Source organism: Rhincodon typus, chromosome 35 (assembly GCF_021869965.1).
Source record: "Rhincodon typus isolate 14 chromosome 35, sRhiTyp1.1, whole genome shotgun sequence".
Lineage (NCBI taxonomy): Eukaryota > Metazoa > Chordata > Chondrichthyes > Orectolobiformes > Rhincodontidae > Rhincodon > Rhincodon typus.
In genome coordinates this window covers 20,615,719-20,640,948 of record NC_063366.1, presented here as the reverse complement: position 1 = coordinate 20,640,948, position 25,230 = coordinate 20,615,719, and the positions used below count along the sequence as shown (strand labels likewise).

General features: G+C 44.5%; 1 protein-coding gene across 1 annotated transcript in view; it reads right to left on the bottom strand.

Annotated features, from left to right (window-relative positions):
• The window catches only part of LOC109925133 (zinc-binding protein A33-like), a 39,207-nt gene extending 13,977 nt beyond the window's left edge, over window positions 1-25,230 (bottom strand). Inside the window, 10 exon segments of the mRNA XM_048616673.1 lie at window positions 76-98; window positions 454-679; window positions 768-868; window positions 2,403-2,429; window positions 11,453-11,489; window positions 13,947-13,950; window positions 19,694-19,893; window positions 20,259-20,441; window positions 23,942-23,993; window positions 25,107-25,230. Of these exon segments, the coding sequence (XP_048472630.1) occupies window positions 76-98; window positions 454-679; window positions 768-868; window positions 2,403-2,429; window positions 11,453-11,489; window positions 13,947-13,950; window positions 19,694-19,893; window positions 20,259-20,441; window positions 23,942-23,993; window positions 25,107-25,230 (977 nt within the window).

The window sequence follows — 25,230 nt, the reverse complement described above, 5'->3', positions numbered from 1 at the left end:
TAAATAAATCCATGATAATACATCACTGCATTATTGACCAAAATGCGCAGAGTTTCAGTAAAGAACATCTCCTACCTTCTCTTCTGACAAGCTGCGTCCTGGAAGAAATGAATCACAAATAGTGAGGATGACAGTAACAAATTTAGAAGACAGACATGGAACTGTAACTGGATTATAATGGGAGTTGCAGTACAGAATTAAATTTGGGGAACACCGAGATAATTATTAAAGATTAGGACAATGCTTCCTGGGGAATGGGGATTGACGGTATCCCTGAGATTCAGCAGGCAGTGTGGGAGCGATGAGTTCAATGACAATAAGCAGAACCGCCAGAACAGTGTCAAATTCACCTTCCACATTTTTCCTGTGATTCAGCAGTTCAATTTAACAGTTGTCATCATGTTTTGTAACTGTGAGAGTTTCGCTGAATTGACATGCGATATATTTCCTCACCTTGAGAAATATTAACTCATCTTTTTGTTCCATCTGTTTCTGCAAATTTGAGAGTTTCTCCTCAATAGAATTTAAATTCTCCTGAATCTCTCGAAGGTTCTTCTCCATTGGTTCCATAACCCTCTCCTCTTCTTCCCTGAGATCTCTGAGTAAACACTGCTCTTTCTCAGCGAGAATCTGGTGCATTTTAGTGAACTCGGATGTGATGTGGGTCTGCAGAATGTTCCTACCAAATGAAATGTGAAACATCATTAATGTCCCGCGATAAAGAGAACAAAACTAACCGAGATCCCAGAAAATTAGCACAGGGAGACCTCACCCTCACTTCGGAAATCTTCCGTTTCTGCTTCCCTTTCGTTTTTAGAACAGCCGATTTCTTCACTGTGACAGAATCTAAGGAATATTTCACTTTCTTCTAGGATTGGGAGAGAGCAGTCGCAGAATTAAAATGTGATTAGGCTGCGAAATGTGAATAACCCCTCGCCTTTCAATACAGAGAGCAATCGTTAATTTCTTGAAGAAGAAACAGATTTAGAACATGGAGCTGGTGTTGAACGCTGGCCGAGAGGTTGAAGGCTCATGGTGTATTCACACTGGGTGGGGCAGAGGGCGAGAGAGGAAGAGAAGGCGGAGATCTGCAGGGAAGGGATTTTCCTTAGAGACTATACTGGATTCAAGCAGCGACAGTGACGAAAATGTTGGAATTGAAGGTAAATTATTGACCGAGCTGGGAATATTTCTCAGCTACAAGAGACGGAGAGTACTACGTCATTTCCTTTCTCCCCTCCTGCAATTGCCGCTGTCTGTCCGTCTGTCCTATTGAGTCAGAATCCATCCAGTCTCATGGTCACTGATTGTGATAGGCAGCAGCTTGTTCCAAAAACACCAAGAGCTCAGAATGAGCCAGGTAGAGACGGCGACACTCTGCAGCTGCTGTACACTTTACCTCTGCCTCATCAGCATGAAACTCTTTTATTTTCAGTTTCTGATCTTGTCAGCTGCTTCACCTCCCACCTCCTGTGTTCTTGGTCCACTACTCAGATTATTCTGTTGTCTCACGTACACTCATTCGCAACTTAATTCTTGTTCATCGTTCAGTCATTTATCTTCCCTAATTGCATTAATTCGCATGCACCACCTTTCTCTCATTCGATTGATTCCTGATATAGAGGCTTCCTCTCATTATTGTTAAATTCTTGAAAAGTGAGACCTGGCTTTGGGACCTCGTTTACAGCGCAGCTTAATTTACCGTATTTTATTTCTGAAATAAATTACGGTAAATTTGGAAATTTCCTGTAAGCGGCGGCAATCCTTTATAATTTTGGAACACCCTGTGAGCACGGAATCAACCCTGTGGGAGGGGAAACAGAGGCATAGTATTTATATATACAGCTGGATCATTCGGGAGTGAAATTCCGATGTTTATTCTTGCATGACCAGATGTAAAAGACATTGTGGAATTCTTTCGTCCCAAAGTTTATGGATAGGGAGAAAATTGGAGCCCACTAAAGGATCAAGGAATGCGGAGCGAAAGCGGGTGAAAGGATTTGGGGTTTTCCACGATCTCATTGAACGGTGGAAGGGACTAACATCGCTGAAGGGCCTGCTTCGGTTCCTGTAGATGTTAAACTAAAATCGCGTCTGCCTCATGGCGAGGTTTCGGATCCCACAGTAAAGAGAAGCAGGGGAGATCTCCCGGTGTCGAGACCGACAATCTTTAGGCAACGGGAGACAAACAGGAGGATGGAAGAACACAGCTAGCCAGGCAGCATTTGGAGGAAAGGACAGTTAATGTTTCGGTATTACCCTCCTTCCAGCCACCTGTTTGTCTACCTTGAATTCCAGCAACTGCAGTTTTTTTTTTGTCTCTTCAGACAACGGAAACTTTCAAAGAGACATTAAGTGGCGAATCATTTCATGTTCTGATTGTACTTTTTAAACGTTCGTACTTCGTACATCTTGACTTCACCATTTCCCTAATTCATTGTGAGTGCAGTTTGTTTCTTGAATGGGTTGAGTCTCCGCGCGATGGCTGGTCTCCTGTTAATACACGGTACACGCCTGAGACGGAGTCTCAGTGCTGCAGGACAAAATGTCCATTAAAAAGTGAAGTGAAGGATGATTAACTACCACATTGGGCTGAATGGATTTGCTTTAGACGCCAGGCAGCTTCTATGCAGAGAACCAGAGGTAAAGCTTAATATAACCATCGGTATTTTCACTTTGAATCCACTTTTTAAAAAAAGAATTGAGGTGTCAGAATAGTGAAGTTGCACTGTGATTTTATAGACTTTTGTTGGATAGACTTTCTGGATGGTATGGTGAATTTCCACTGGAGATCGTATTATGAGTAGAGGCGGAGAAGACAAGGTATATAATACATAGTGTCTCGTGGACGAAGCAATATTTTCACTGAAGTAATTGAAATGCTGAATGTGCTGTACAGTGTAGATACTGGGAGAAAACAACAAATGCTAGCAATCACAGTCGGTCAGGCAGCATCCATGAAAAGAGAGCAAACTAACATTTCGATTCTAGACGACTCTTCATCAGATACTGAGAGGATGTTTTCTCTGACTGGAGTATTTATAAATAATCAGTGAGGTCAGAAAATCTCGAGAATTAAATCTGAAAGTGAGACAGAAGGAAATGAAGCGTGATGATTTTCGGGAGAACCTGAATCTGTTTTCTGAAATTGACCAGATGGGTCCTGCAGAGAATGAACGTTTCTAGCCTGTACCCCTTCTTCAGAACTCTGAGTTAACTCTGTTTCTCTCGCCGCAGAAGCTGCCAGGCCTGCTGAAGTTCTTCAACAATTTCTGATTTTGTTTCACAAACAGCAGACTGAGCATTTTCAGCTGATCAATGAAGCTTTTGAGATCCACAAGGAAAGTAAACAAGAGATTCGCTTGATCTAGTCGTCCGCTGCTTTCAATAAGCCGTTTCCTTCTGGGATGGACTCTTCCGATCCGAAGATCATTCGGAATCTTCGAAATCTTCTCAAGAGAAGAAATGGCTGTTTTGTAAACTGCAAACAATAGAAGGAAAATGGAAGGTTTTCGAAGAGAGGTTGAGGTTTCCCTGTGATGATTTTCTGGGATTTTGGTTAGTTTTGTTCCCTTTATTACAGGACATTAATGATGATTCCCATGTCATTTGGTAGGAACGGGCGAGCAGTCTACAAACACATATCACATCCGAGTTCACTAAAATGCATCAGATTCTTACTGAGAAAGAGTAGCTTTTACTCAGAGATCTCAGGAAGAAGAAAAGGGGATTCTGGGACCAATAGAGAAAAACTTTCGAGAGATTCAAGAGAATGTAAACTCTCTTGAGGAGAACTTCTCAAAGTTGCAGAAATGGATGGAGCAAAAAAGTGGGCTGATATTTCTGAAGGTGGGCGAATGTATTGCGTGTTGGTTTCGTATAAGTTCACTGTTGTATTGAAGGAGGTGCAGACGAGATTCATAGAATGGAGTAGATTAGCTCTGAAGAGATGATGGACAGGCTCGAGTTGTGTTCTTCAGAGCAGAAAAGGATGAGAGGTGACCTGATCGAGGTGTATGCAATGAAAAGCGGTATGGGCAGAGCGCACAGAGAGGAATTGTTCCCATTAGTAGCAGGGTTGAAGTGTCAATATCGAAGGGGTATAATTTTAAGATGAATAGCAGGAGATTTATTGGGGATTGAAGGAAAATCTTTTTTCCCTCAGTGAGATGGGATTCTGGAATGCATTGCTTTGGAAGGTGGTTGAGGTGGGAAACCTCAGGATCTTTAAAGAAAAGTCCTTGGATGAGATCTTGAATTATCATAACATTCACAGCTATGAGACATATGCTGAAAAGTGAACGAGTGTAGATCGGTCAGTGCATGCTCAATGGGTCGAAGGGGCCAGAGGTTTCAGAACTCAATGTATAGAGGAACAGGGGATTTCTCCCGGTGTCGAGACCAACAATTCTCAGAAAACCTTCCGAGATACATTAACGGACGAAACATTTTATTTTCTAATTGTGCTTTTGTACAATCTGCGGCATTTCCCCAATTCATTATCGGTACAGTTTGTTTCTGGAATGGCTTGAAGTGCTGGTCTGTATTACATGATACACGGCTGCCACCTGCTGACAGAATCTCGGAATTGTCCACTGAAAAAGTGCTTAAAAAGTTGAAGAGTATCTTTGATGGTTAATAGTCATAATGGGTAAGAATTTTATGACTCAATTGCACGACTGCACTTTTACTGAAAAGCAGAAACAAAAGTAAATTGTTTTGTGCATTTATGGGGAGATTGTGTTTTTTTTTTCATCGAACTCCCGTACTCACCCAAAATCCCAGAAATACGAGTCTCCTTCTAGGAATAAACTGTCGTGAGCTTTACACTTAGATTGTTATTCTTTCCGTGAACCTCAAGTTTAATTTACTCTTAGAATGTTGAGTCAGAGACACATTTATAGCACAAAAGGGAGCCATTCTGCCCATCGATTCAAAACCAGCCCGCTGCAACTCATGTGCCTTTCTAGAAGAAATCTCAATCTCGATGGTTCCAATACATTCCAGACAGGTCTCCCACATTCCACCCACTTTCAAACTGACGTCAACTCATACGTGTCCCGTACACCCAACACAAATCCCCTTCCCTCCCCGTACTCGGTGAGCTACATTGTATCCTGGCAAAGGATAATTTGTATTTTAATACTCTCTACCTTATTTTGAAATTCCTCCATGGCCTCTCTGCTCTTTATATGTGTTACATCTGTTCCAGCGCGAACCCCTTTGTGATATCTGAACTCTTGTAACCCTGAGCTGTCCAAGCATCCTTGATTTGCGTCGCTTACTGGTGCCCCTCTCTTTTGGTTGCCTGGGCCCCAAACTCTTGATTGCCCTCCGCACCCCCGCCCCTTGCACCTCGGTATCTTGAACTTGCTTTTTGCCTAGTCCATTGAAACATCCCTCTTTGGCCAGGCTTTTGCTCAAATGACCTGCTAGCTCCAAACGAGTCTCGCTGACAGATTTTGTTCCATAATACTCACGTGCAGTGCTCTGGGATTGTTTGATTCAATTAAAGGTGATACATAAATGTGAGTGGTTGTAATCTACAGTATCCGACGCCAGTACTGTGGAGTACTGTGAGTAGTTCTGTAGGATACTATTAAATTGGAGAGGGTTCAGAAACATTTACCAGGATGTTTATGGGAAATGAAGGTTTGAGTTATAAAAATAGGCTGAATAGGCTTGGACTTTTTCACTGGAGTGTAGGAGGTGGAGATTTATAAAATCATGAGGGTCACAAATAAGGTGAACAGCAAGGGCCTTTTCCCTACTGTGGGGAATTCAAAGCTGTCTTTTAAGGTGAGAGCTGTAAGATTTGAAAGGACATGAGGGAATTTTTTTGTACACAGAGTGTGGTTCTTGTGTGGAATGCACTTCCAGAGGAAGTGGTGAATGCAGGTACAGTTGCAACATTTAAAAGACATTTGAAGAAGTACACGAATAGGGAAGGTTTGGAGAGATATGGACACAAAGCAGGCAGATGGGACTGGTTTAGTTTGGGATCATGGTCGGTTTTGACTACTTGGACCAAAGGGTCTGTTTCCATGCTGGGTGACTCTATGACTCTAATCCAATGTGTGTTTGATACTTTCATAATAACCCAGTGTATGTATGATATTCTCGTATCATTAATATGAACCTGGCACTGTAAAACCTACAGACTTTACATCGTTCTATATTAATCGACATTTAATACTCTGTCGGCCATACTGTGCAACGGTTGTTACTTTTTCTTTCATCGTTACCGTTCCTTGGGTCAGCTTTGAGTAGAAACGCCCATTCGAAATAAAAACCGAAAGAATTGCGGATGCTGTAAATCAGAAACACAAGCAGAAGTTACTAGAAAATCTCAGCAGGTTTGGCAGCATCTGTGAAAAGAAATCAAAGTTAACATTTCGGGTCTAGTGACCCTTCCTCAGAACTGATGGTAGCTAGAAAAATGTCGGTTTATATGCACAAGATAGGTTGGGGTTGGAGGTAAGAAATAAATAATAAGTCGGGATAGAGCTCAAAGAGAGAGAAGAACAGTTGGACAGACAAAGGGACGCCATTTCTAATCCAGTCATAGCTCCATTTCGTGCGTGTCTGTGACAGTCGCTGTCAACGTGACCGGCGTCTCATGTTAAGTTTCAGTTTCTAATGCCACTTCTAAATCTTCCTTCCAAAACGTACTAATTTACATTCAGAGGAAGTGTCACTCGACACGAAACGTTAACTCTGATTTCTCTCCACAGATGTTGCTAGACCCGTTGAGCTTATCCAGCAATTTCTATTTTTGTCTCTGTCTATTTAGATTCTCGTGTTGAATCTCACCTGTCCTGCCTCTGCTCATTTCACCAACAGTTTCTAAATCCTCTCAAATAAAATGCTCACTTTTTATTTGAATTATTCTCGGAGGAACTTTGTGGGAAAAGAGGGCGACACGCTCTTTAGTGAAACGCAGTTTGGTGAAATTGTTCATGAGAGTTTATTTCCTGGTTAACGCCGAAGCTGTCACGGGGATAATGCTGGAATACTGAGCGCTGAAATCAATTCTAAAATATTCCAGCAAAGACAAATTCATAACACAGACTGTTTAATAATTACAGACTGAGTGACAATGATCAAGTAGTTGATAGGGACCTGTCTGGCAAAAAATAGTTTAAAGGTGCTTTACATTGTGTAGAGAGAAATGATAGATGTTAGTAACTCCGGCAAAACTCTAGTAATAACTCTCCTGTTCTGAATGGCTTAATAGGACCGAAAGCCTCGTATTAAATACACACATTGCCTTGCTGCTCATGCCTTTTCACGTTTTGTTTTCTGTCGGCTCCTCTGAGTAAGTGAGTGAAGTCGTCACCGCAATGTTAATTAACAGTGAAGGGGTCTCTATAAATAGATTAAGACAGCGCGGATCTCAGAATGTGAACCAAAATTTCTTGAGGCGGTTGGAGCAATATTTTTATCAGTGCGTTAGCGGGAGGACAGACACTCTTTGGAGTGCGTGTGTACATAGGCAGCTAAGCTGTTCAGTCGATCCAGACTCCTCAGTCAAGAGAAGTGACTGCAAGTCTCCTCTGGATCATGGAGGCTGTGTTGTGTACTTTTTGGAGTGTTCTAGGTTCAAGCAGCGCAAGAGATAACCAGGCATCATTTCACACCGTGAAAAAGTCTACAAGCAGATAGGGATAGCATCGAACTGACAGCAGTGAGGGTGAGAATTGAGATCAGCCGAATTATTTCAGTGACCCCATTGATCGAGCGAGCAGGAAGCCAGTGAATCCGTTGTTCGCTCCGGGAATTTGATCAAAGGCCCAGTCCAATCTGAAGGGTCTCACCGCAAAAAGACATGCGACAGGTTTCCACAGGCTTCCTCTCTCCACTCCCTCCGAATTTCTCTCCCCCATCTTCTCTCCTGTCCAGTTACTCATTCATCCACAAAGCACATTTCCTTTTCCTTTCCCCGCTCTCTATCTCTGCCCACCCCCTCCGGGTGCACTCTCCATTCACACGCCCTAACCCATCCCCCTCTGAGGTAACAAGGTGTAGAGCTGCATGAACACAGCAGGCCAGGCAACATCAGAGGAGCAGGAAAGCTGACGTTTCGGGTCTAGACACTTCTTCATCCCCCTCTGAATCTCCTACTCCTCTGTGTTATGTCCCCTTCCCGTGCTCTGTCTTTCCCATTCTCATCCCTGCCCCTCTCTCTGCTCTTCCCTTTTCCATCCTCACCTGCACTCTCTCCACTCGCCCCCTCCTGCTGTTCTCTCCCTCCCCTCTCGCTCTTTACCATTTGAAATTTTCCACACCCTCTCCCACCCTCCTGACCGTATCACACCCCAACCCTGTTTCCACTCATCTACTCCTCGTCCTCTGCCTTCTCGTCTCCCGCTCACCAATGCCCTTCACCTCCTGAGTGCCTTTCTCCCTCGTTTCACACTGTCCTCTCCATTTCTCACTGTCCTTTAGCCCTTGTTGTGTACGTTAAAGGTCCTGACACGAACGTAGGAGGCATGATCAGTAAATTCAGAAATCATTGTGTAGTTGACAGCGAAGAAGGTTACCTCAGAGTACAAAGGGACTGATCAGATGGTGCGATGGGCCAAGGAGTGCAGATGGAGTTTAATTTGGATAAATATGAGAATCTGCAGTTTGGTAAGGCAAATCAGGGCAGTACGTATACACTTAATGGTAGAGTCGTAGGGATTGTTGCTAAAAAAAAACAGACCTTGGAGTGCGGATTCATAGTTCTTTGAAGGTGTATTCGCGGGTGAATAATGTATTTAGTACGCTGACCTTTGTTGGACAATGCACTGAGTTTACAAATTGGGATAGCATATCATGGTTGTACAGAACATTGGTTAGGCCAATACTGCCTTGTATTCTGGTCTCCCTGCTATGGGAAAGATGTTCTTGAAAGGATGCTGAACAGATTTATAAGTAAGCTGATGGGGTTGAAGGTTTTGAGTTATAGGAAGAGGCTCTTGCCACTACCATCACACTTCCCCCTCAATTCCTCCTTCTTCTCCCCACTCTTCCCACATTTCCAGACGATGCTGCATTCCACAATCTACGCTCGTCTACCCACTTTGGTTTACTCCTTCCCATCACTCTCACCCGAATACTAAACTCGCACCCCACTCTAAACTCCCCCTCATTCCTCACAGCTCTTTCTCATACAGTCCCATCACTCTCCCCTCCTCTCTCCCACCCGACCTCACTCTCCACCCTCTCTTCCTTCTCCCCATCCTTTCCCTCTATCGCACATCTCCTCAATCTCCCCCCTCTCTCCGTCCCTTCCCTCTCTCCTACATTTGCTCTTCCGTGCACTTCGTCTCCACACCCAATGAGACTTTTCACCTTCCGTCTCCCCGTCCCTCCTCTCTCACCAGCTGTCCGCCTTACCCATCCTTTCTGCTCATTCCTGCACCCTCATCACTCACTCAACCTCTCTCAATCGCACCCCTTTCCCTGACCCTTCCCTTCTTCAAATCCCCATTTCTGTACCACCTTATTTTCCCTGCAGAACCCGTCCATCGTTCAATCCCTCACTTCCTACTCCCATCATTCTTCTCGGCCCCTGTCTCTCTCTCCCTCCCTCCCTCTCTCTAACCGTGCTGTTTGAGCTCTCCCCCAGTTCCAGCCTCTCTGACTCTGAATTCAAATATAGTGAATCCCCGGCTTATCCTGTCTGCGGACCAGACCAGTGTGAGAATTGGAGACAAGCCGCAGCAGCGCCCTGATTCCCTGGAGAGATTTGATCCCCGGGAATATATGCCGCGATCAGAGGGAATCACATCATGGAAACATTACTGGGAGGTAGAGGCTGGGGAGAATAACTGTGGAGACGAAAAGGAGAACAAACCTGAAAACAGAGACCGGATTCTGGATTGTGGAGCTGTTTCCCGGAAAAGGTTATCTAGCCGCCACCTCCCCCTCAGTGACCCCCTTCTCCCCGAGTGTGAATCCCCGGAAGATCGGGGTTTTCCTGGACTATGAGGGTGGACAGGTGTCATTTTACAACGCGGACACCATGTCCCATCTCCACACTTTCACCCACACTTTCACTGAGAGGATCTTTCCCTTCTTCAATCCGGGATGGAATGACGATGGACTAAACTCTGCCCCGCTGACAATCCGTAAAATTAAAGGGCATTGATAGATTCATCCCATAATTTCACCCGGCCCCCCTGCCTCCTGCCAGCTGTAAACTGATGGGGGTCGGTCTCAGTCACAGGTGGAGAGCGAAGTCAGGTTAACGTTTCGGGAATAAACCGTGTATCGGAACTGGGATCCGAAAGATCAGCAAGAAGCTTTGTAGCGCTGGGAGGAAGGAAGGAGGGAGAGAGAAAAAACAAACAGAAACTCATTTGTAGGGAGGGATTTACCGGGTGGAATGTGCTGTGAGCTGCAGGAACCCGCGGACCTTCCTGCCTGGAATGTTGCGCCACAGGCCAAAGATGGAACCTTGAGTCCTTAGTAAAGAATTAAACTCCCGGAAGCTACGGTTTAACAGCTGAGTTTTATTCAGCTATGTGGGACTTGGATGGCCAGGAGGTGTACGACAGAATGCTCGTAGAAATTAGCATGGGTAAATCCATGAGGAACGATATCATTACCCTCAGTTATGTGTGGAAAGGGAGGAAATTAGAAATTGGCGACCATTTCACTGAGTTTACAAAATCCTAAGGTCACCGCCATCCAGGTCAGGTCTGCTCTGAGAATGATGATTCTCCCCGGCTACACCTGTGCTGTACCGGGCAGGACAACCTCTGAGACACTCGCGCTCTTCAGGGGTACGATTGCCTACATGCAGGACCGGGTGGATGCCTGCCTCATTAGCCTGGACCAGGAGAAGTCCTTTGACAGGATATCTGAAACCTAGACATCCAACTCTTACATGTGGAACATTTTCTCCAAAACGGGCTTTGGGGTGGTGGGTTGGGCGTGGGGGCAGTCGCCGGGGCTGGTGGGGAATCGGCAATTGGATCCGTCTGCTCTACACCAGCATCGTTAGTGCAGTCTCAATTAATGCATGGAAATCAGAAAATTTTCCAATCAGATCTGGAGTCAGGCAGGGCTGCCCGCTGTCTCCTGCCTTGTTTGTGTGTTGTGTCGGGTATTTTGCTGAGTCCATCAGGAAGGATGTTAGCCTGAGAGGCGTGACTATTCCAGGCAGTGGAGGCCTGCAGGTCAAAGCTTTCCTGTATATGGACAACGTCGCCGTTTTCTGCTCGAATCCTCTGTCAGTACGCAGACTCATGAGCATCTGCGACCAGTTGGAACTGGCCTCTGTAGCCAAGGTAAACCGAGGCAAGAGGGAGGCCACGTTCTTGGGGAAATGGGCCAAACAATCCTTTATCCCCTTCACCGTCAGGACAGATTACTTGACGATGCTGGGAATATCCTTGGGAGGTGTGTACCGCAAAGCTGAGAAACTGTGTTTTGCAGAGAACGACTCCCTGTACATTGCAGGTAAAAATCTGGTCTCGAAGTGTGAGGCACAGTCTCTGTTGTTGCATATAGCGCAAGCCTGGTCCATGTCCAGAACCAGCACCATTGCAGTCAGTCGAGCCATTATCCACTTCATCTGGAGATCTAAGATGTACCGTGTCCACAGGGACACCATGTACAAAGCTCTGGATAAGGAGCGGTGGAAGGGGGTGGGGGGTATTGTTGGGGGGGGGGGGGGCGGGGGGTGGGAGAGAACATGCCTAACGTCACCCTCATTCTGATGGCCACCTTTGCATGTGGGTTTTGCTTTTGGGTTGTTGGAACTGTCAGGAGAAGCAAACTCCAATGTCTGCTTGTTCTCCGTGTACTAAGATTATACAGAACGTAACTGCTTTAGTGACTATGTTTTTATATAAAGACATTTTATGAATAAAGTATATTTTTGAAATAAAAATTGCATTCAAGGTTGTTTACGCTTTTTTTTGTAATAGAGACAAATGCAGCAAGTAGTAGGGAACTCAATGCACGGGGACTGATACCTGAACTCACTTTAGCTGGATTTCCGAGGTCAATTTTCTAACGTTGTGTTCCCCATGATCCTCTGACAAGCAGATGCTGAAAGAGAATTCAGCGTCATATAATATGCCCCGCAGAGTGAATCCGTTCGCAATTTTCACCAGATAATGGAGAACCCGGGAGTGCAGTAGGTTCTAAGTAATTTGACCAGGTCAGTGTTTTTATGCTAAGACAGAAAGCAAGTCTGCTCAAATCGCCGGCTCTCCAATCATTTGCTCTCCTCGATTACTGTACTCCAGTCCTTGATGAAACAATGCTGTGTCAATAAAAGAGGCAAATATACACTCATCCAGGGCCAGCGAAATACTGCAGCGTTTATCACACGCTACACGTTAACCAAGTATTACAATATTTCCCAGATATCAATTTAGTTGTTTCTAGTTAACGTTTCGCACTGATCATCATCAAACATGTACTCAAACAATAAGACTAAATGAAGACAATTTTGAAAGTGTGGATTCGATCTAATAAACAAGAATCACTGTCTGGTGCACGCGAAAAGACATTCAGCACATCGGACCATTTTAATCGGGATTTTCTCTGCCGCGCTAAGATTCTGTCAGTGTGTACACTCTGTAACAACAAAAGACCTGCGTTCATGTAGCACCTAAACACACCCTAGAAATTGACACAATTCGAAATGAATTACTGTCAAGCACAGGGGACTCCGCTATGAAGGAAATGCAGCAGCCAGTTTTGTCGGAAGCTGAAAATGAGTTGACGCTTAAACTCTGGTTAGGTGAGTCTCGTCCTCCTCTTTACCGGGGAGTGAAACATTGCCTTGAGGGAAGCACCACCTCAGCTTAATATCTCGCTGGATGGAATGAGCCGGCCGAGGGGGCCATTCACCCCCTTGAATTGCTTCTGCCTTTCTGTTAGAGAATGGGTGATGTTTATCTCTGCTCCATTTCTTCGCCTCAGCTCATTGCTCAATATGGGTGGAGAGAAATCCTTATTTCCTCTCTTTTTGTAATGAAAAGGTGCTTCATATCCACAATGTTCCCTCTCTCTTCCCGAATGACTCAGCCTCTGGTATTTTTCACTGCGCTAACAGACAGAAGTCCAGGTCCAATTTTCACTGAGAGGAGCAAGTGAAAGCTGTTGGTATTCTTTATGGGCTTTATTTGGATTGATTAAGGTTGCAGTGAATTGGATTTGGGGAATTGGCAAGTAAAATTAATTGACCTAAAGATCAGTGAAGATTAACTCAAAAAATCACTGAATCAGAGATGGGCCGAAGCAGTTTGATCCAGCCTGTACGTGCTGACCCTATCAATTAATTAATGAACGAGGGGCGTTGCTGGCTCAGGCAACAAAGGTCTGGTAAGTCATTAAGAGTGAATCACATTGCTGTGGGTCTGGATTCACATGTAGGCCAGATGGCATTAGGGAAGTAGATGGGCTTTCCCCCGAAATCGGTAATGGATTCACAGTCATCACTAGACATTTAATTCTAGATTTTTTTTTCCATTGAATTCAAATTCCACATGGCACGATTCGAGCCCATGTCCCAAGATCATTATTGAATCTCAATACAGTCTGGCACATCGCCTTTCTCTGGCAAATCGCTTTGATTTGTGTTGAACTAGCCTTCCCTAATGATGGTCTGGTTGACTCTGGACTTGGGCTGAATGCATTTTGGTGGCTGCTCGACTGAGCTCGAGTGTTCTGCTGTGAGTCTGCTGCATGTCTGTCTTTACCTTCTCGAAGAGGAACTATAGTTTGTGTCTCAGTAAAACCTGTAAAATCTTTCTTAACATTTTGATGTACAGAATATTCGTTACAGCCGTCTGGTAAACTTCTTCCAGTACCCTCTTTGTGGTGTCTCAATAGCAAGATTTTATACTTCTCACTGTACATATTTTAAAATTATGGCTCATATACCCATACTCTAGTCATTAATTTGTGGTATATTTTAGAAGCAATGATGCCGGAACTTACCTTTCGGGAACATCATTGTAAAACTCGTCCCACTCATAAAAGAATCATTTCTGTAACTATTTCCGGTCGATCTGCCACGTTCATAATCCTGTTGTCGCTGTTTTTTTATTTCATTCCAAAACCTTCGTTTCTGTCTGTAATTTTTTTATGTGACACCTTTGTCAAATATGTTTTCCAAGTCCATGAACATATTTCCCTATTAACTCTAAATGTCTCCATCAAAAATGCAAACATTTCAGTGTAAAATCAAAATTGCAGTGCTGCAGGTGTAAAGGCACTGGAACTGGACCAGCTGAACATCTCTATCCAGGCGCCTCAGATTATGTTGATTGATTAAACAATTTTCAAATATAAACCATAAGTATATAAATGGAGACACAATCCAAGCAGGTTACTTACAAAGACTGAAGATACTTCTAATAAAACAAACATATATATTATCATGGTTTAAGGATCATTGCACTTACGGACATAATTATGAGAAAGTAATAAATCAAGGATAAATGATAACTCTGATGATTATATTCCAGTGTGCAAAAACTGAACTGTGTTTAAAATGGTTAGATATTGTGTGATCATGACATCCACAACCAATCTGTTCACCCACCTCTTTCAAATTTGTCAGGCTTTCAAATCAGGATTTACAACTGTCTCACCCACGTGGATTTTAAATTATACCAAGACAGGTTCCTGTTCTGACATAAAATAAACTGTCATTGACACAGGAGTTTCCTTTCCTCTAATTTTAGAACGGAGCAGTGAGACTCCAGAAAATATTCGCAGACCTGAGCAAAATAAGTTCAGATCCTCAGTGTTGTTTAGTCATGTGCGGGATAGGCATTACTGCAGCATGGTGAGAATTTACTGAAATCAATCTGACATTTTCATCAGGATTACAAGAAACAAAACAAATTAACAACAAAAAGATGAATCACTCAGTCGTCCATGAAGAATGTGAATGGCACTTACTGCTTGAGTACAAATCGAGGAGCCAAGAATCACAGCAGCAGCGGATCTCCCACCTCCCCTACCCTCCTCCTGAAAGTAAACCTGAGGCTCCCCACTCCCTACAATCCAGAATTCAGAATTCGGTTTCAATACGATTTTCCATTTCCTCTCCACAGTCTCACGGGCCACTAATTGGATCCACCATGTTTTCTCCTCCACCTCCATCTCCCAGATCTGAATATTTCTGATCCCAGGATACATTCCCAGGAATCAAATCTCTCAAGAGAGTCAGGAAGCTGCTGCTGTTTCCCTCCAAGTCTCACACTGGTCCAGTCCTCAGACAGGATGAGGTGGGGATTCGTTGTGTTCGAATCCAGAATCAGAGAGGCTGGATATAAGTCACACCATCAGAGAGATGGAGAGAGAGGCCAGGAAGAGTGAGGGCATCTGGAATTCTGAGGAAAGGAAGTGCAACTGTAGTGACAAGTGGGATTGCACTGGCGAGGGTAAACTGAAACAGAAGGTGAGGAGAGCGCGAGGGGCAGAAGAGTGTGGCAGAAGTAAAGGGTGAAGAAGCACTAGGGGTTTCCGAGGGACAGTGAGTTTGAGGGAAATGTAAGGAAATTTGGCTGGGTGACGATCACAGTGAGAAGGAAGGAATAGCTAAGGTGTAGGGGGGAATAGTGAGGGAAAAAGTCCCGAATTTTGGGCATCGGAGGGAGGAGTAAGCTTGAGACGGAAGTGAGTGTCAGGGAGTGAGTGGGTACGTAAGGAGAAGGGAATGGTTAAGAGAAAAGGGAATTAAGTGGTATGCCTAGGTGAGACAGTAATAAAATAAGGAGTCGTGGGGATTCTGGAGCTTGTGTGAGAGGAGTGAAGAGTAGAGTTGAGGGGATAGTGAGTAGGAGTGTTTAAAAGGAAGGAGACAGTTAGGGCTTGGGAATTGAGGGAGCCTGCAGAATGTGAAGGAGGTGAGTGCGTCCATGGAGGTGGACGGCATGCAAAGGGGAGGTGAGAGTGAAGGTGAAGGGGAGCTGAGAGTCAAGGTCGGAGAATTCAGGGATTGGTCATTGTGGAAGAGTGGAGTGGAGGACAACAGTGGGATTGGAATAGAGAGTAAGCCAGAAGGGAGAGGGAGGGGGAGAACAAGAGGGAGGGGTTGGGAAAGAGGAATGTCAACGATTAGGATTGAATGAGGGGCAGTGCGGGACAGAGTGACAGAGCACAGTGAGGGTGAGGGGAGAGTGATCGGGCTGGGATGCTGTGATAGAGAGGGAAGAACAAGTTGAGAGGGTATGGGGAATGAGCAGGAGGGGGATGTGAGATTGAGGGGTGGAAGGAGACCTGGAGTGAGTGGGGAGTATTGAGGGGGAGAAGAGTTTGGAGAATGTGGGCACCCACAGTGCGGGGGGAGGTGGAGTGACAAGGAGAATGGATTGGAGGGTGAGGTGCAGGTGGAGAGTGACGTGAAGGGAAGAGAGAAAAGTTGGTCAATGAAGGGAAGGTGGGGGAGTGTGAATGATGTAGAATCAAGAATGAATCCTTGCAAAATGGAAGTGAGTGCATTGGGGTTTGAGGTGAAAGTGTGAGACTGTGGTCTGAGGGATAAGGGACAGTTAATAGCAGGTACAAACCAAGAAGTAAATAATGTAGAGGGAAGATTGACCAGAATGGGAAGTTGAACAAGAGGGGAGAGTAAGTGATAGAGAAGAGTGAACCAAAAGTGTGAGTAGCATGAGCAGGAAGGTGAGATATTGAGTGGGAGAGGGCTAGGTCGCTACGGACATTAGGACTAAAAACCACCTCAAGTTCTGAGGAAGGGCTACCGGACCCGAAACGTTATCTCTGTTTTCTCCTTCACAGATGCTGCCAGACCTGCTGAGCTTTTCCAGCAACTTTGTTTTGGTCCCTGATTTACAGAATCCGCAGATCTTTTGGTTTTTATTTGGACAGTAGGACTGACTGACAGGTAGAGGTGGAAGTAGGGAGTCAGCAGGACGAAGACAGCAAGACCCGGAGGAATTGGGGTGGGAGCGCAGGAGGGAGTATGGGTTACAGGTGAGGAGTTGAGAGTGAGGTCCATGGGAGAGTGTTTAGGGGGAGGATGAGGAGAGTGGGGCCTGCTTGAAGACAGAAGACAAGAGTATAGTAAGGGATGGGGACAAGGAAACTGAGAAGAGAATGATGGGGTGAATACAGAGATGGGCTGAGTGATGGGGGCTTGAGTGTGGCAGAGGGCGGAGGTAGGGGCTCAGGGAGAAGAAGTGGTAAGTTTGAATTGAGGTGGTGGAGGAGAGGCAATGAAGATAAGGAGGATGACAAGAAAGAGGGGAGTCAGTGAGAGGGGAGGAGAGAGTCAAAGGGAGATGCGTGGGAGAAGGCTGACGGTGCGGGGGTGAGTGAAGGTGAATGGAGACTTGGGCAGAGGGTGGGAGCGCAAGTGTCAGGGAGTTGTAGTGAGGTGAGAGAGCAATAGGAGGGTGAGTTGGAAGAGGAAATGAGGAGTGTGAGTGGGAGGAGAGAGTGATCACAAGTGGATATGATGGCAATAATGCGAGAAGAGTGACATGTTTGATGTTGGGGTAGAGTGAGGGCAAACTGTAAAATGTGAGGGAAGACAAGCGCAAGTGGTAGTATGAGTTATGTGGGCAAGTGAAGAGGAAGTGGAGGGAAACTGAGGAAAGTGAGTTGGTCGGTGTGGGGAAGGGTGTGCTTCATTCTCCCTCAGCAGATTTTCTGTCTGTTAACTCTGGCTCTCTGACGTCCATCTGTCTTCCTGTTGACATGATAAAAATAGCACCCCAATTTGAAATTAGATTCATCCAGTCCGGTGTCCTCGAGAAATCTGCTTAAGTGCTTTATTCCTCTGGTTAGACAGATTGCTTCAATGCTCTGATGCACAAAGTCGTTGTCTCCAGACACTTACCCAGACGTACACATCGAAAGCATAATATGAAAAGGAAGGTCTCACTGAATTAACAATTAGCAATATGAGGATTTAAACTGGTGCCTCGGAGCTCCTTTACTCCCCTCACAATTGGATTTATCACCAGGAAAACGAATACACTGTTCACCTGCGTGAATGCTGTTTATCATTTCTCTCCAAACTGTATTGTAAAGGGTCAGTGAAGTTTCCAATAGACAGTCAGGCACCAGCAGTTGCAAACGTGCAAACTTCAACACTAATACTGTAAATTTTAAACAGTTGATTTTACAAATTCCACTTTATTAGAATATTTATGAAGTAATGTAAGTAGTCAAGGCTTCAGTGTTATTCACGTACGAATAAACGTGGTAGAAAGAAAAATCCTAAACTTGTTTTATATATATATATATAATTGAGCCAACGTAAATGGATAACACAAGGTAAACATAGGAGACATCCAAGCAAATAAAAAGGGATCACACCCTGATAATAGATGACTTACTAGGACACCAACTCCACAGGAAATAATAAACATTTCCCCCCATGAACGTCCTACATTATGTCCAGAGCTTGAGCAACAAAGATTGAAAATATCTAAAATCCTCCTGTCCGACTATATAATACATGGGCTTCGCAACACTCCGAGAATCCTGATGCTGTACGTCATGCCTCTTGAACATCTCTGATTTTACTCACTCCACCACTGGAGTTTGGACCTTCGGCTGCGAGACCCTCAGCTCTGGAATTTCCTCCCTGAACGTCTCCATCGCTCTATTTCTCTTTCCTCCTTTGAGATGCGCTAAAACCTACAACAAATCATCTGCATCATATTGCGGTGTCATTTTTATTCACTCTGTACAGTTCATATGAAAACTTCGAGACATTCATTAGATTAAATGTGCAATTTAAATACAGAAAAGGATTGCGGTGGAAAGGTTACAGACCGAGGCTGTATTGCCAAATGCATTCCGTCCCCTCTTTAATCTCTGACTGTCTCGGATTGGACAGGAGCCATGCAGGGACAGGGATGACCATTCCCTGGAAAAAAAGGGCCGTGTGTGCCTCTGTCAGGTTCAGAGGAAAGGTCACAGTCGCACAAACAGCCAAAATCAGGTCAGAGATCACTTCCGGCCTGAGAAAGAAGTTGTATTATTTATAGGCATCTTGTCGTTGATTGCAAACCATAACAAGACGTTTATAAAATCTAATGTTATTTCAATCCTGCAATAAGCTTCTTATTATAATAAAAACACTTGTACGTGAACTATTAACGGAGTTACTGTCGCCCGATAAACGACCCTTCCAAGCTGCGACAATAATCAGGAAATAAACCCATAATATCCCGTCATTGGTTATTGAGTAAACTGTGCAGAGTTTCAGTAAAGAGCATGTCCTATTTTCTCTTCCGAAGAGCTTCGTCCTGAAAGAAGTGAATCACAAATAATGAGGATGACAGGAACAGACTTCAGGAGGAGACAGACAGGCTGCTGAAATGAGCAGGCACAATATGATAGTGTAAAGAGGTTCATTGTGGAAGGCAGCTTGAGGAGAGGGTAAACTGGAACTGACCATCAGACCTGCTCACAGACACAGTGACACTCACACTCCAACCGTACCAGACACACCCACACACTCTCCACGTGGAGCTGTAACTGGATTACAATGGAGTTCCAAGAGATAATTAAACACGCAGGTAATAACAAAACAAATATCAACACCATTTTCTTTATACTTAACCCACTCCCGGGAAGATGTCGGTTTTCCTGAGATTTTGCAGACACTGCCGAAGCGATTAGTTCAGTGACAACATCGGGTTCATCCAGTCACCGATTCGATTTAATTATGTTGTCTTTTTTTTAGCAGTGAGACAAATGACACAGATCAATTTCTTGTCGGTTTTACAAAACAGCTTTAATTCTCTCTGATGCTTTTCACGATGCAGTTTACTTTCCTTCTCTTTTGAATCCAGCTTTAATTTTCCAGACACCTCGGCTAGCTTCTTTATGATCCTTTTTCCGCTGCGGTTTCTTTCTGGAAACTCCTGTCGACATGCCGGGCAGTTTGACTCCAAACCAAAACACAAACAGATTCTGAACAAGGCTTCACTTCTAACGTGCAATGTCTGACCTAAAATGTCACCTCTTCTTTATCCTGATAAAACCTTTAGTTCTCTCAGGGCAGTGACTTGAAAGAAATTCGGGGAATTACAGATACATATTAATCAATTAAAACCTTCTAACTGATTAAAGATTGACCAGCATCTTAGCTTTGTTTAAAGCATTCTCAACAGTTGTGCGACCCTTTGGTCTTTTCCTTCCAAATTCTGTGTTCGGTGTCCTTCTTTCTCACTTCACATGACCAAGCGGCTATGCGAAACTTTGTGTTTTCAAATAGGCCTGTTGGACTAAAACCTGGCGTCGTATGACTTCTGATCTTCCTTTCCCAACTCTGGGTAATACAGGAACGGCAGAAGCTGTGTCCACACTCCAGTATTACCGGATCGGTGAAGAAATCCAGACAAGTGGGACGAATTGTCTCCCTGGTCAGTCTCTGGAGTTGCTCTCTGGAAATTATTTTCAATCTCAGCTGTTTCTGATTCACTATCAGTATTACTGCGCTTGTGAACACAATCAGATTTGCCGATTAATTTAACAATACTTGGAGAATAATTCTAAAATGACTGCGCTATAGATACTTCGACAGGGAGGAAAAATAAGTTAATATTTTGAAGGAGCGACAGGGTTAGAATGTGGAATAGGACGAGGAGTTGAACTCTGGCCGGGAGGGTGAAAGTCCCTTGTGCATTGGCATTGGGGAGGGACGGAAAGAGAGATGGGGTGGAGATGGGCGGTGAGGGAGCTTTCCATACACTCCGCAGCAGACTGAACTCACTGCCGAGTCCACAGCCTCTGATAAAACCTGGTGTGAAATCCAAATCCATAACCCGATTTGTGTGAATGATTGAAGGCACTCAACATCAGACACAAAGTATTATACAGAGGCGGTCTTTCCGTGGATTTGATCTGTGAGGTCTTGCATTTATGTAGCGTCTTTCACAATAATTGGATTTACCAAGGCGCTTTAAAAACCTTTCGGCCTTTCTGAAATGTGCACACTGTTGTAATTTACAGAAACACATCAGACACCTGGAGCCCAGAAGTGAAACCAGTGAGCAGAGCAGCTGCTTTGTCTCGTCTCAGTCCCGCACGGCAGGACCCGTCTGGATTATTGTCCAGACCTTGATGCCCTGGCCTGACTCAGAGGGAAGAGCGCTTTTAATGAATCACAACTGACACCTCCTGCTGGAGTCGAGGCAGCTTCCCTCCTCTTTTTGGAATGTCCCTTTCCAGAGGAACTCTGGAGAGATAATGTAATGCATTTCCTATCGATGCTGTGACCTCCAGACACACCCATAACATAGGCCTCTCTGTTCAATGGATTCTTCTTACGGATACAGGCTCTTCCCGACATGAGGAGAAATTTCATGACAGAATGTTCTCATGACATGAGAATGTGGAACCCGCTGCCAAAGGGAGAGTCTACGTGCAGCATGTCAGATTGAAGGCAAATGATTGTCCTGGCTGAGAAATTGGCCGAGCGACAAGGGACATTAGTGTTAGTTATTGGAATATTCGTACATTACGAGAATATGTTCTGAAGAATGGTCACTAGATGCTGCCTGATCTGCTTAGTATCATCCAGCAATATCCGTTTTTGTTTTTGTTTCTGATTTCCAGCGTCCACGGTTATTACGGGGTTTTTCTGGTTGGTATTAACCTGCTTTGTTATCAGTTTCTGATCTTATAACCTCCTCACCTCTGCTCCCCTGTGTTCTTAACCCAATGCCCAAATTATTCTGTTCTGTCACGTACATTTATTCACAGCTCACTTCCTCTTAGAACTGTCATCATACTCGGGTTCTGAGCATTCGTTTCATGTAAATCTTGAAAATCTCGTGACACTGATGCCTCAAAGAGAGATTTTGGAGCAGAATAACATTGAAATTAAAGAATAAAACAGAAATTAAACTCTTAGCAGAAAGCTGTTCTTCATATCGAAAGACCAACAATGCACGGGGTTAGAGGTCCTGCTTCAGCTGCACAAAGTCCCGCTGAGACCACACCTGAAGTCCTGTGAGCGGCTTTTATCGGGGGGAGAGCCCGATCGCTTGGTCGGTCAAACCAGCACAAGAGCAGCTGGAACTGGAGGAAAGGTGATTCCGCGCCGCTTGTTTTCAGGATAATCGCGGGTCTATGGAGTCCGCTCACAGACCTGTCATGGCCTCATTAAAATGGCAGAACAGATTAGATGGGATGATCGGCCTCCTCTCGTTAACTCTGCTCCCGCAAAGGAAGTTTTGCTGCCTTGAGCCCATTTGCAGCCCAGCGAAATTTGCCGCAGTTACTTTCAAGGAAGGGAGAATCTGGGAAGTTTGAATGAGTGGAGGAAATCCTCCCCCCACACTGGACCAAACTCTTTTCAATTTTGGAACGTCCCACCCCATTATCAGCCTGGGGAAGGGGTTGGAATGTGCAGGAGTGGGGTGCGGGGGTGGCATAACCTGTGCAAATAAGATTGGACCAATCAGGATTGAAAATCCGATATTTACTCTTTCTCAAACTGATGTTACATACAAAGTAGAATTCCTCTCCTGAAACATTACGGATTTAGAGGCAACTGAAGCTCACTAAAGGATGAAGGAATACAGAGCGAAAGCAGGTGAAAGGATTTGAGATTCTCCATGATCTAATGAAATGGTAGCCCAGATTTGCAGCGCTGAAGGGCCCAGTCACGTTCCTGTAGATGTTAAACTGAATCCGCTTGTGCCTCAAGGGGAGGTTTCAGGTCTCACTGTGAAGAGGAGCAGGAGAGATCTCACTGTTCCTGACCAGCAGTTTTCACACAACTATCAGAAACCAGAACTGACAAAGAAAGATTAATATGAGAATCATTTTACTTTCTCCGGTTGGGATCATGCTGTGTATAATTTGGCTGCTCAATTTCCCTAATTAATAGTGGGTTAGTATCTGGGGTGGTTTAAATCAAACGTCACACGGCACGAGGTTATCGTCCAACAGGTTTATTTGAAATCACAAGCTTTAGTATCACTGCCCCTTCGACAGGTGACTTCCGGTGGGTTGAGACGCGAGACGAACTTTTCCTTGTTACGAGGTAGTCCACCGCCACCTGCTGACAAGATCGCAGTGCTGCAGGAGGGAATTCTCGATCAAATGTAGTCAAAAAGTGAACAATGTTCTACAATGATCACAGACACAGCGGCTGTATTACTCGTTCTGTAGGTCAGACAGCTTCAATAGAGAGAAACAGCTCAAAATCACCATTTTTCCTTTCAAACCACACCAGTGAGGTTGCACTTGGCGGCCTTAGTGAGTGCACCCCTGCTGAAATATGTATACAAGATATCTTAAACAAAGTACTGTTTAAAATCGTACTACGAGGAGAGGCTGAGTGGACCTGATATATAAAACCTGCAGTTTTGAGGAATTTTAAAAAGAAACTAATTGAAACGTTTAAAATTCTGAACACGTTTGACAGGGTAGATAATGGGAGGATGTCATCTCTGTCTAGATTGTTTACATATAGTCACCACAGTGATGGAAGCCAGGAAAGCTCGAGAATTTAAATCTGAGTGTGAGAGAATGAAGTGAAGGCTGAAGATCACTGAGGGAACGTGAAGCGGTTTTGTGAAACTGACAAGACGAACAGAACCGGGAGCATCACCGTCTCCTGCTGAGCAATGAAATGTTGAGATCCACAGACGTTGAGTGATTTGGAGGAGAACGTGCAGGTGGTGGTGTTCCCCTGTATCTGCTGCACTTATCTGAACACCATGGGAACACCATCACCTGAAAGATCCCCTCCAAATCACTCACCACCCTAACTTGGAAATATTTCGCTAATTCTTCAGCGTGGCGCGCTCAAAATTCGGGTTTCCTTTGCCTGACATGATTGTGGCATAGCACATGGACTCCAGAGATTCAAGAAGACAGCTCACCACCACCTTCTCAAGGGCAACAGGAGACGGGACGTAAATTATGGCTCACCTAGCGACCTCACATCCCAAGATGAATTTTTAAAAATGCACCAGATTCTCACTGAGAAAGAGCAGCTTTCACCCAGAGATCACAAGGAAGAAGAGGAAAGGATTCTAAAAACAATGGACAACGAAAATCGTTTTAAGAATTGAACAGGACGTAGATCCTGTTGATCGAGCTTTCCCAGAGTTAAACGTTCACAAGAGATTTCACAAGATGAAACAAATTTTAGAAGCAATCAACCCATTAGAACACAGTGAAAAATTTAATGAGTAATAAATTTTTAAACTGAGAGATACAAAATTCCTCTAACATTCCTTCACATAACCGAATGGGTTCGTTACTCTCTTGACTGTCACTGGGATGTTCTGTAATTTCAGTGAGGCGCAACTAACCAGTGAGGGATCAACAGAATCTCAGAGAACTTCACTTTTCCAAAAAGTAAGCACAGTGAATAAAGCACAGGACACTCCCAGGTGGAGTTTGGGACACTGGTTATAAGGTCTAGCTCAATCAGCAAGAATATGGCAGGATGCCGTTGAGGCAATTCTGGCGCAGGTTTCCAAATATTGACGCAATTCCGGAGATGTTAGTGAGCAGCACTTTGAAGAATTACCAGGGAAGTTTCTGCCATTCGTCCAGATTGGGTCTACAGTCTGTTTTATTCTTAGTTGATCTTACCCCCAGCTGTTTTTTTTATTCATTAACGGGATGAGGGCGTCCCTGGTTGGGCAGCATTGATTGCCCATCCCTAATTGCCCAGCGGGCAGTTCAGAGTCAACCACGTGGCTGTGGGTCCGGAGTCACATGTAGGCCAGACCAGATAAGGATGGCAGTTTCCTTCCCTAAAGGACATGAGTGAACCAGATGGGTTTTCTGACAATTGAAAATGAAAAATTCATGGTCATCATTAGATTCTTAAATCCAGCTATTTTATTGAATTAAAGCTCCACCATATGCCGCGGCGATATTTGAACCCGGTGCTCAGAATGTTATCTGGGTCTCTGGATTGACAGTCCAGCAATAATACCACGAAGCCATCGCCTCCCTCCAAGCTTTATAAACTTGCACAGGCAATGAAGAATCAATCGCATTCCCGCAGGCGTGAGGTAAAATGTAGGACAGACCGGGTAAGGATGGCATATTTCCTGTCAAATTTGATGAGATGGGATATTTGATTCTAGTTTTCTGTTCCAGATGCGTTTAATTAATTGAATTTACCTTACCTGCTATCAGGCTGGGTTGTGAACTCAGTTTTTCATGCAGACAACGGTGCCCTGGGTTGTTGTCCTCAGTATTAACATTTATTGTTTGGATTCCTCGTCTACACTTCCCATCTAATAGTAACAT